This window comes from Crocodylus porosus, unplaced genomic scaffold, assembly GCF_001723895.1.
Source record: "Crocodylus porosus isolate Cpor-Errol unplaced genomic scaffold, CroPor_comp1, whole genome shotgun sequence".
In the NCBI taxonomy this organism is placed as follows: domain Eukaryota; kingdom Metazoa; phylum Chordata; order Crocodylia; family Crocodylidae; genus Crocodylus; species Crocodylus porosus.
The window spans coordinates 21,143,542-21,155,158 of record NW_017728907.1 but is presented as its reverse complement, the minus strand read 5'-3'; the positions used below and the strand labels follow the sequence as shown (position 1 = coordinate 21,155,158).

Here is an 11,617-nt window from a genome sequence, read left to right as displayed (position 1 = left end):
TATGAAATCTATGAAAAACTTCCAAGAGAAGTGGTGCTGGCTCCTACCCTGGGGGTCTTTAAAAGGAGGTTAGATGTACACCTTGCTGGGGTCGTGTGACCTCAGTACTCGTTCCTGCCATGGCAGGGGGTCAGACTCGATGATCTGCTCAGGTCCCTTCCGACCCTAGAAACTATGAAACTATTACCATTTTTCACCTTGCCATCCACCAGCTGTGTTCAACCAGTCCTCAGGGAGCCAGTGCTTCCCCTTTGGGCATGATGGTTGAGTAGCTCTATGCCCATTTGAACTGACTTGGCTCATTTGGGGATAGTTGGACAGGTAGGGGCAGTGGGAGACAAAACAGCAAAAAGCCTTCAAGCATCCAGTGCTCCCAGGTGTCAAATGACCAAATATATCTGCAAAGTCAGTAGTAAAAAGTTCTTCTCTCCATGTATGCCAAGTGTTGCTGTAGATAAGCAATGCAGATTTAACACAAAAACAGAACTAGGAACAGGGGACCTTCCCTTTGGCATGGGAAGGTCTGGCTTACATTGTAACTGCCACTGAAGATACATGGGCCCATGGTTATGAAAATAAACCCCAGAAAAGCTTTCATGTCTTGGTCAAAACTGAATACAAGATGGATAGACAGAAAAACCAGGCAGACAAACGAGGAAATGGAGCATGGCTGGGGCTGATCAGGACAGACTGCCTAGTGCCAGACAGGTGTGCATATGTTTTGGGACAATGGAAGAGGAAGGAAAACAGAAGGAAAGTAATCACCAGAGAAAGTATTCTCTGGGCAGGCAGGGATTCTCCAAAGGTGCTGTGTATGAGCAGGATACCAGTGAAGCCACCCTGCTGCTGGTTTGGCTGGTGGTAGGGGGAAGATGCTCCAGTAACCTGGGTGATGCCTTTGGATTTGGAAGATCTGAAGGTGATTCCCACTCCATCAGAGATTTCCTGTGTCACCCTGGGTGAGTCACTTATGTTCGTAGGCACTTAGATCCTATCCCACCTCTGAGGCATCTAAGCCTCTGCATCTGCTCACTCAAAAACATGCATTTCACCTTAGGTAAGTGCAGTTATTCTGCTTGGGGAGGCACAGGGCTCTCCTATTCTCATACATTTAAGGAGGTATATCATAAACCAGACACATTAACAGTCTCTTAGGGACTTTTGCAGGGTGCAGTATGATTGCCTGTAGACACTTAAACGCATAAAAGTTGCCTATATGCCACTTAGATGCCTAGCAGGTGGAATCAGACTTTAGTCTCTCCGTCTCAGTTCCACATGATAGTGAGATGATCATACCACAGTAGTAGGGGTCAAGTACATAGCTTTGGTAAGGCTGTTTCCCATGCAAGCCACTGGAAAGATACTAGTGATACCTGGCATTTTTTTTAAGAGGGCCTGGCACAGCAGCAGGAAAGATTTCACATAGAAAAAGTATGGAACCCCTTTTTATATCATACAGCTAAAATCAGGCATTCTACAAGTCCATTTATGGTTTTGCTTGGTTTTACCTGGGGATCCACTGTCAGACGTGGCATGGAGGAGGCCCTCCCAGATACAGCGCGCTCCTGAGTGTCCACGGGGAGATAGTTGCCACGGTTAGAGGGCTGCACTCTTTTAAACTCTCTAACCTCTGGCTCCTGGAAATAAACACACAGCCAAGCTCATGGGATTTGGTTCAATTACTTTGGTGCTCCTCTCCTTCCAGTGTTGGTGCTGTTGGTATTGGGAATGGCTTTGCAAGAAGGACAGCTACATCTTCCACATTTCAGAAACTAGGGGTGGGATTTTAAGTTGGCCAAAGGGTAAGTCTAAGATCTGCTGGGTTTAGCATTAATAACAGTTTATTTGGTAAGTAAATTCTGTTTCAGACTCTGTTCCAGGGGAGCACAGACATCCAGGCCATATGTCCTGCTTGTCTGACACCAAAAATCAACCCTTTTTTATTTAAACACCAGTACGCAGACATAATACCTCAACTGGATGTTTGTAACCCCCTGGAATTTCTGTGCTCCTGCTTCTTCCATATTTAAGCTGGATGGGTCTTCTGTAATTAAACTGTCTAAATGTTTAAAAGGTGTTTTTTTCAGTCACATCCAAGTTAAACAAGAAGGGCTAAGTGCCATATTGATATGTTTTGGTTAATTTCTCTCTTCGAAAATCTCTTTTGTTTTGGTCAAAGAGAAAAATGGTGCATGATTTTGCATTGTAAGAGTGACATCAAAGAGATTTGCATTTTCCCCAGGAAGTGACATCAAAAGGGAGGAATTCATCTTCATTACCCTTACTTCACTGCCAGCAGTCTCCATGACAGACTGACTATGCAGTTGTCATTTTGGGCTGACAGGTTGAATTATATGGAGAGGTGCAGCGTGTGCAATGCAGAATTACAAAAAGAGTGCTACAAACTCTGAGAAGCACACGGATCGGACTGGAAATGTACAGTGATACAACACTGCAGTCCAACAAGTGTAAGAGTGGTGCACAGATGCACACATATACACACACACAGACACTCGTGCTGCTGACCACGATGTGGGCATGTGTGTAGGCCAGAGGTGTATGTTCACATTTGTGTGACACAACTCAACAATTCAGTTTTGATCAGGGACACCAGCACTGACAACAAGATGAACATGAATCCACAGCATCAAATACCATAGTTCAGCCCACGGTGACCCACTGAAATGAGTATTTACTAAAAGATCTCAACCTGTGAAAAAAAGGATATTTTACTGCATTACATCAAGCCATTGTACTGCAGTATCACAATGTCTTAAAGCCTCCATCAAGCTGTGAAACCTGCTGAGTGAGGAAGAACACCCAGTTGCTCAGAGGTTCCTTAGGGAAATGTCTCTGAATAGCACCTGCCGCTCAGCTAATTCAGCTGCTGTGATGAGGGTGGTAGGCTAGATTCTCAGTTGGTGTAACTCAGCACAGCTTAAATGGAGCTCTGTTGATTTACTGCAATTGGGAATCTGGGCCACGACTTTAGTACCTGGTGGTCGTGCATTATGAGTCTCTATGTCTGGGCCTGGGCATGATCTGAAACACTGGAAATCCACTGGATGCACTCAGGTTGCTCATGCAAGCTCTGTACAGATCTAAAGGTACATTTGTTTCCACTCCCTCTCTCCATCCTCTTGTCAAGCATCTGCCAGACCTCAGCCACCATGCCGGAAAGAAATATGACCCTCACTGTACTGCATGTGTACAGAGCCTGGTAAAGGAGCTTCCATATTCCCTTTGCATTGGACCTGTCCTGGTTTAACCTATTTCAGGGTCTCACTCAAAATCTGCTGATGTCAATGTGAGTCTTTCCACTGAGTCCAGGTCCTTAAGGAATTCATTCTAATGTGTTCCAGAAACAGTTTAGAGATCATTAGTCTCCAATTTACCCACAAAAGGCAGGGTCAGGACACTTTAGCCTTATGTCCACGATAAAAGATTCATGTTTCACTGCCAGCCAGAAGGATGCTTCTAGAGAATATTTCCCAAAATCTGTTGTAGAGGAGGGGACAATCAGCAGAAGGGTTCTTACAGAGTTTACAAAATGCAAGAGGGATTTCAAGACAGTGTGTGCAGGGTAGGTAAGTAGCATTGGGAGTCAGCTTTGAATACTGAGCAAGGGAGTGGTGCTGGTCTCACAAAGGAAACATGGACAAGGCAGTGCATCAGTTTACCAGTGATTGGTGCTCCTGGTACTGCCCATGTGTTGGATCCATACAAGCCAGCTGAAATATCTCTTGAGGAGAGAGTGGACTCAGGGAGGGGAACCCACTCCGGCTGCTCCTGCAAAGAGAGTCCAACATCAGTGAGAGAAAGCAAACCCTTGTGCTACAATGTCTGACAATGGTCTCTTTGCCTTCAACCTGGGTCTTGTATCACCCAGGTCTGTATTCCTCATAGCAAGCTGTGAGTTGTGTGTGGAACGCGAAGCTGCCAATCCTGATCACTGCCCTGACAGCTCACATTTTGCTGAGAAGGGACATCAGTTTTGCCATGTGCAATGTGGGAGCCCAGTGACAATTCCAAAACTGGATTCCACATGGCTTTTCTGCTGCTTGTCTAACAATCAGAGCAGCTTTGCTCTTCAAAGACAGGATGAATGGTTTCACTGTGGAGCAGCAAAGTTATTTTGTGGCTAATGACTGTGACTTACAATGGCAACTTCCACAGGGCTGCCTGTCATTGTTATTGCCACTTTAATCATGGTGATGGCATTCCTACTGGGACAGGTGTGTTCTTGATGGGGCCATTGTCTCCGTGGAAGATTGTATTATGTCACTTGTAAGTTTAGTGCTGGAGAAAGCTGATGCATTGACAGTCTTAATCCATATTTACTCTCAGAACAACAGAAAGAGCAAGGAGAGACGCAGGACTGACTTCCCCATTCCATGCTGCAATGTATCTCAACCCCAGAACAGAGGAACCCTCTCAAGAGATGAACGAATTGTGCATGGCCTGGCTTCAATCTGGCCATGCACAGGAGGATGTGGGGAAGGAGATGTGGCCCAGCCAAATCTGGTTGCACAGGGCTTGTGAGTTTGGAAGCAGAGGATGGGTGGCAGTATTAATTGCCACTAAATTTCCTGACCCAGGGGGAGCCCTGTGGGCTCTGTGCACCAGACTGGACCCATGGGCTGGGGGTTGAGCACCCCTAAGCTAACCCACAATCAGACAGTGTGGACTTTTAGTCATTATGAGCCTGGACTGCTTTTAAACTGGGGATCTTGAACTAAGATACTCAGTCTCTCTTCCAGCCTGATAAGCAATCTAGCACCACTAATTTTTGCAGTAATAGCATGTTGGACAATGTTTGCACTGGTGAATATATAAGATGACGCTGTCCATGTTCTTAATTACACAAACCTTTTTTGGTGACCCTAATAAAAGAACAGACCCGAGGCTCCAAAATCAAGACGTTGCTGGTCACCATCAGGATTTCCTCTTCTCCTGGGCTCCACTTACCATCTCTGTTTTCATGTCTAATGCACTTTCAGGGAAAGCAAGAAAGGCTGTAGGAACAGAAATACTGGAGCAAATCTCTTGCTGTCATGGCTATACTTACAGGCCTGACAGGGTGTCTTGCTGGAGGTAAGGCAGAGCTTTGGCATTAGAAATGATCTCTTGAGGCAGAGATGAGGGCTCCATGCGCTGGAACATAGGGGCATTTTTCTGTATTAAAAAAGAAACAGTCTGAGCCTGTTGAAGATGAGAAATCTTCTAATGTATAAATAGCCCCCATGCACAGAAGGATAATGGTATGGTAACGCTTCCCATTTATGAATTGGTCCCTCTAACTACTCACTTTTTCTGTGCAGCATGACTTTTAGATTGCTGTGATTATATCTGCATTAGATCACCCACCTTTTAATTTAGCTCTCATTCCCTTAACTCCTGCATCCCTTAAGTCTTCAGACTCTTTGCTTTCTTGGTACAGTGCCAGCCACTTCTAAGCTGAGGATCTGTATGGTCAACATCTAGCTCGGTGGTCCTATCCATACAGAAAATTCCCCCTCTGGAGAAGCTGTGAACTCACCACCTTCAGCTTTAGCATGTGGGCACCAGCCACCTCATGCTGTGGTGGAACCTCACCTGTTCCTCCAGTTGCTGCTTCTGCTTCTTTGCTTTGCTCTGCTTGTAATAGTCCATTATCATCATGGCTGCATATATTTTGCCAACAGTCAGGTCCGAAGCTGCAAGCATAAAGGTGGGTATTTTGTGATAACCGAAGCAGGAGTTGGGAAGGTCTGAGGATACTAACCCCATGCAACTGCAGAAGAGATATCACATCCTCTTGATTCTCAAAGACAATCCCTGTTCACTGCTCCAGAGGAGAGTGGATTAAAATAAAATAAAATAAAAAGTCCCCAGGTGATTTAGGATTGGGTGGAGATGGACATTTTAGTAGCATAGGAATCATTCACTAGAGATAGGCATACCCATCGCATGGTCACTGGTCCCAAATCAAAGGAAATGAAGAATTCTCTGCCTCCTGCCTCCAGCGTCTCCAAGGTTGCCAACCCTATTTGAATCTATTCCGGGAGTTTTCATCAGATGATGTAATGACATTAATTGCGGTGTGTAGACTTTACGTCAGGGAGGCAAGTGCATGTTACTATTGCATTTTAAAAACCCTCTGGACTACTGTATAAATCAGATTCAACATTTAATATATATTGCAATTAATTGAATGCTCTATCATCTATCTCCCAGGTTAATCTCAGCAATCTGGAGATTTATATCTAATTCCTGGTGACTCCAGGGCAATCCTGGAGGGTTGGCAATCCTGAGTATCTCCCAAATGGGTCAGAGACTGTACCCAGATCAAATGGATTTGGCATGGGGAGATCACTGCAGATAATGTATTTTTCAAATGGGTCCAGTATAGTCAGGTGGAACAAGGAAGGATTTTCTTTGTATCAGAGTAAATCCCCTCTCTGCTTCTCCTTAAACAACGTGCCAGGATTGGCACATCTTTGTTCACCTTCCAAGAAATGCCTGCTCCCAGCACTGTGGGAACTTGGCAACACCAGTGCCCAAGGACTCACTTTTTGGCATGGGCACTAGTAAGTCCAGCATCTTCTGGGATAGGTGAGGCCAGATGGTCAGGATCTCCTTCTGCAGCTCTGAATCCAACTGCTGCCAGTCTGCACCACCTGGAAAACAGGGACAGTACAGGCCCATGCAAACCACAGACGGGAATGGTTTCAGGAAGGCGGTCTACTACCTCTTGGCTATGTTTATCTACATTTTCCACCATAACAAATCACATTAACCACCTTGGACCTGATGATGCTAGCTCCTGGCACTTGATCGAGCTGAACACACTCCTTTAAGACTCTGAGGATTTGCCCTGAAGAATGAGGTGGCACCATCAAGCCATGACTGGGGAACTGTCTCCAACCAACAAGTGAAAACATCCAAAGGCTTAATATAAGGGGGTTACAGGAGCCTTTTGGGTAGGCTAAATAGGAATGTGGGATAGCAAGGGACTTCTCAGGTCATCAAATCCAGACTCCTGCCATTACAGGTAGCATCTCATACAACCCCTTTTATGATCACATCGATCTCTAATTATTCCCTTCTCCCACACAAAACTGCCATAAGCTCTCTGTCCTTGGTCCCTAATTACAGATTGAAATCTCACTCCATCCCTCCCATCATGCACACACCTGCTGTTGCTCCCCTTTCTCTTTTCCTGTAAATAAACTGAGAGCAGGTGAAAGATAACAAAATGGATCAGCCATCTTGAAGGGCTGGAGCAACTGAGGCAAAACCAGTCTGAGCTCCCTCGCATTGCCTCACCACACTGTTCAGCCCTCACCAAGAGCAGTCACTTCTGGTAGGGGAGGTCAATTTAGTCTGAAGACCCATTTGGAACCTGGTCTTTCAGGCTCCTGGGAAGGGCACCAGTTCAAGACAGATGCATTGGCAACTTGCATACCCTTCCAATGGGAACATGGCTGAGGAGACAACCCCATTCCACATTCACAAAGGCCGCTGAACAAGGGGGTAGCTTTTGGTCACTTACGCCAGTTCTCTGAGCGATCCAGTACCAAAGTCTTATGCACTGGGCTTTTTAATGGCCCCTTCTTCTGAGCCATGGAAGGGCAGCATAGTGTAATGGAATTGTTTTCACATAATTTTAACTGTTTTTTTTAAATATTTCCAGGGATTTCACTTGTGCCTCATCTCAAGTTGCTGAGGGTGGGATGTGGCTTCTGCAAATTGCCACATATACAACGGACCAGGAAACAACTACCTTGTCCCATAAAAACACTGCATTTGTCAAATATTTCCTTGTTTTGCATCAGGATGACACTGGGAAATAAGGACATATTCATTCACTTAAGGGTTTGAACTTCATCCTCCCACATCTGAAGTAAGGACACTGACCATCAGATTAGCAGCCAGTCAGGGCTGGCTCTCTCTAAGCCCCTCCTGTCAGAGCAGTTCCACCCTGTATAACTAATTAAACAATCATTGCACAGAAAGAGTGACTGTATTGAGCAGAGGTTACGGCAGTCACTGAGATGTGGGAAACTTGGATACAAGCCTCTAATCAAATGAACAGCTCATGATTCTATATAATGGAACAGGTCCAAAAGGAGAGACTGATGAACCTACCTAAGAAGTGCAATAGCTTGGTGACCACTAAGGCACTTACTTTCAACACTGATTCAAGCCACATGGTCTGATCCATACAGAGCAGGCACTCAAACCATGGTCTTCCTTATCCCAGGCAAATTCCCTACCCCCTTGGTATTGGTCTCTTTTCTCTCTCTAGCTCCATCTCTGGTTTTGGCCAACAATTCCATGCTGGCCCTACAAATCCTTTCCCAGTGACAGTTTAATTGAAACTGGCATGTGCCCATAAAAAGAGTTGTTCTAATGCATCTGTACTTTCTGACAAAGACACCTATTTCATCATAACCAGGAACATTTCTCCTTCAGTAAGCACTGCTTCTTGTCCATTGGCTAGAAGGAGGGGACCTCCCTTTCTCATGAGTTGGTTTCTGTGATTAATTTTTGCTGGTGGGATGGGAGCTCTCTCCGCCTCTCCCCTGCAGTTTGCAGTGAAGAGCTATGCTCTGTTTCTGCTATCTGAGTATGGCTGCTTCAAACATGAAGTCCCCCAACATTGTGGTCCATCTGGGATTACAAAAATGGGGTGGGATATTTCACATTACTGGAGTACAGTCTTGGATGGGTACAGCTGGTTCAGGAAGGATCAGAAGGGGAAGAAATGAGGAGGTGTTGTCAAATATACAGACAATATACACATGTTCTGAGGTGCAGAACAAAGTGGAAGGTAGTTCTGTTGACAACCTCTGGATAAGGGTCAGAGGGGAGAGCAACATGAGGGATGTCATAGCGGATATCTGCTACAGGCCACCAATTCAGGAGGAGCAGGTGGACAAGGCCTTGAAACAGTTGACGGAAGCTTCCAAATCATAGGACTGGGAGGGAAACCCAGTAGTGCACAAACAGTCCTCCAATTCTTGGAGTGTGTTGCGGATACATTTTTGATACAGATCGTAGATAGGCCAATTATGGGGGAAGCTCTTTTTGACTTGCTGTTCACAAATGGCGAAGAATTGGCTGAGCATGTAAAGGTGGAAGGTTACTTGGATGACAGTGACCATGAAAGAGTTCAAGATCCTAAGGGGAAAAAGAAAGGAGAACAGCTGAATAATGAAAAGCAAACTGTAACAAACTCAGGGAACTGGTGAGCAGGATCCCCTGGGAGGCAAATCTTAGGGAAAAAGGAATCTAAGAGAGCTGCACTTCTTTAAGAAGGCCCTTTAAGGGCACAGGAGCAAGCTATCCCAAAGTGACAGAAGAATGGGAAGTGCAACTGGAGGCTAGCCTGGCTACACATAGATCTCTTCAAGGAACTGAAACTCAAAAAGGAATCCTATAAAAGTGGAAACTTGGTCACAGCACTAGAGAAGAGTATAAAAGTATTGCACAGGCATGTAAGGAGAAAATGAGAAAGGCCAAGGAATGATTTGAGATGCAACTGGCAAGGGACGTAAAGGTCAATAAAAATGGATTCTACACATATGTAAAATATAAGAGGAAGGCTAAAGAAACCATAGCTCCCTTACAGGATGCAGAAGACAATCTAGCTATGGATGATGCAGAGAAGGCCGAAGCATTTAATGCCTTTTTTTCACTTCAGCCTTCACAAATAGAGGCAGCTACCAGATGACTAGTGCAGTTGGCAGCAAAGATAGGGAAGGAGACAAAAAAGCCTGAGTAATGGCAGAACAGGTTAGGGATTACTTAGAGAAGCTAAATGCTTTCAAGTCAGCAGGCCTGGATGGGATGCACCCTAGGGTACTGAAGGAACTGATTGAGGTAATTTCAGAGCCATTAGCTCTCCTCTTTGAGAACTTGTGGAGCTCAGGTAAAGTCCCAGATATTGGAAAAGGGAAAATATACTGCCCATTTTTAAGAAAGGGATGAAGGAAGATATGGGGAATTATAGACAAGTCAGTCTGACCATGAAATCTGGAAAGATCATGGAGCAGGTCCTCAAGGAATCTACTGTGAAGAATCAAGAGCAGATGATCAGAAAGAGTCAGCATGGATTCACCAAGAGCAATTCATGCCTGGCCAACTTGATTTCCTTCTTCAATAAAGTGACAGGCAAGTGAAAACTTGTGGTAATCAGGAGAGGTCCCGGATGACTGGAAAAAGGCAAATATAGTGCTCAACTTTAAGAAAGGGAAGAAGGAGGACCCAGGGAACTGCAGATTTGTCAGCCTCATCTCAGTTCCTGGAAAAATCATGAAGGGCCTTCAAGGAATCAATTTCTTAGCACCTGGAGGAGATGGTGGTGATTAGGAACAGTCAGCATGGATTCACCAAGGATAAGTCATTCCTGATCAACCTGATTGTCTTCTACAATGAGATGACTGGCTCTGTGGAAGTGGGGAGAGCAGTGGACATGATATACCTTGACTTCAGCAAGTCTTGTGATATGAGCTCCCACAACATTCTCACAAGCAAGCTAAGGAAGCACAGGTTGGATGAACAGACTGTAAGATGGGTAGAAAACTGGCTGGATCATTGGGCTCAAAGGGTAGTAATCAATAGCTCAATGACTAGTTGGCAACTGGTATCAAGTGGCATGCCCCAGGGGTTGGTCCTCAAGCTAATTTTATTCAATACCTTCATCAGTAATCTGAAAGACAGGATCAGAAAGTTTGCAGATGACACCAGGCTGGGTAGGACTAAGAGCTGCAATCTGTTCCCTGCATGTCCCTGTGACAGGCCCTGGTCCCATGCCATCACCACCTTGCGATCCCAGCCCTAGCACCAGCCACCGGTTCCACTCCCAGATGCTGTTTTCTACCTGCCTGCAGCCCCATCCCATCTGCCTGGCCAAGTGCGCACTGCCTGTGGGGGTCCTGGGCTGGTCTCCATGGAGGCCCCACCTGCCCACTTGCTTTATCTGGTGTCCCTGGCAGTGGGCACAGGACGGACAGGCAGGGGTGCTTGAGCAGCAGGGCCAGGGTCCAATGGTGAAGGGGCTTGTGCCTACTCCCAGGCTGTGGCAGCAGGGGCTGCTGGGATGCCGAGCCCCCCAACCTCCTGCCTGGCCCCACAGACTACAGCCTGAGTGCTGTATGTGGGGATAGGGTGGGCTATACCAAGCAGCACCTTTGCACCTGTATTTTGTTCACACCTGAACTACCTAAAGGATAGTTACAAAGAGGATGGTGCTGGACTATTCTCAGTGGTGGGACATGACCAAACACAGAGCAATAGTCTCACACTGCAGCAAAGGAAGTTTAAGTTAGATATTACGCAAAAGTTTCTAACTAGAAGGATAGTAAAGTACTGGAACAGGCTACCCAGAGAAGTTGTGGACTCTCCATCCTTAGAGGCTTTTAAGACTTGCCTAGACAAAGTCTTGGCTGGGAAGATATAGTTAGGGATAGTCCTGCTTTAACTAGATCAATGGTTCTCAACCTTTTTTGTACCAGGACCCATCTGTAAACATCGATAGCCAGTCCTGACCCAGGAAATATTTTAAGTTGAAACAGCCCCCTGGCCCTGCTGGTGCCTCTCACTCCCAACCTGCTGCCCCCTGCCCCCAGGC

General features: G+C 45.8%; 1 protein-coding gene across 3 annotated transcripts in view; it reads right to left on the bottom strand.

The window, feature by feature from the left end:
• The window catches only part of CACNA1E (calcium voltage-gated channel subunit alpha1 E), a 229,610-nt gene that overhangs the window by 17,686 nt on the left and 200,307 nt on the right, over nt 1-11,617 (bottom strand). For 2 of the 3 annotated variants that reach the window (XM_019530951.1, XM_019530952.1), the window contains 4 exons: nt 6,552-6,659; nt 5,596-5,696; nt 5,069-5,175; nt 3,681-3,789 (listed from right to left, as the gene is read on the bottom strand). In XM_019530951.1, the coding sequence (XP_019386496.1) occupies nt 3,681-3,789; nt 5,069-5,175; nt 5,596-5,696; nt 6,552-6,659 (425 nt within the window). Of the gene's footprint in view, nt 1-1,508; nt 1,638-3,680; nt 3,790-5,068; nt 5,176-5,595; nt 5,697-6,551; nt 6,660-11,617 lie in introns of all 3 variants that reach the window. The other variant, XM_019530950.1, reaches the window with a different exon arrangement.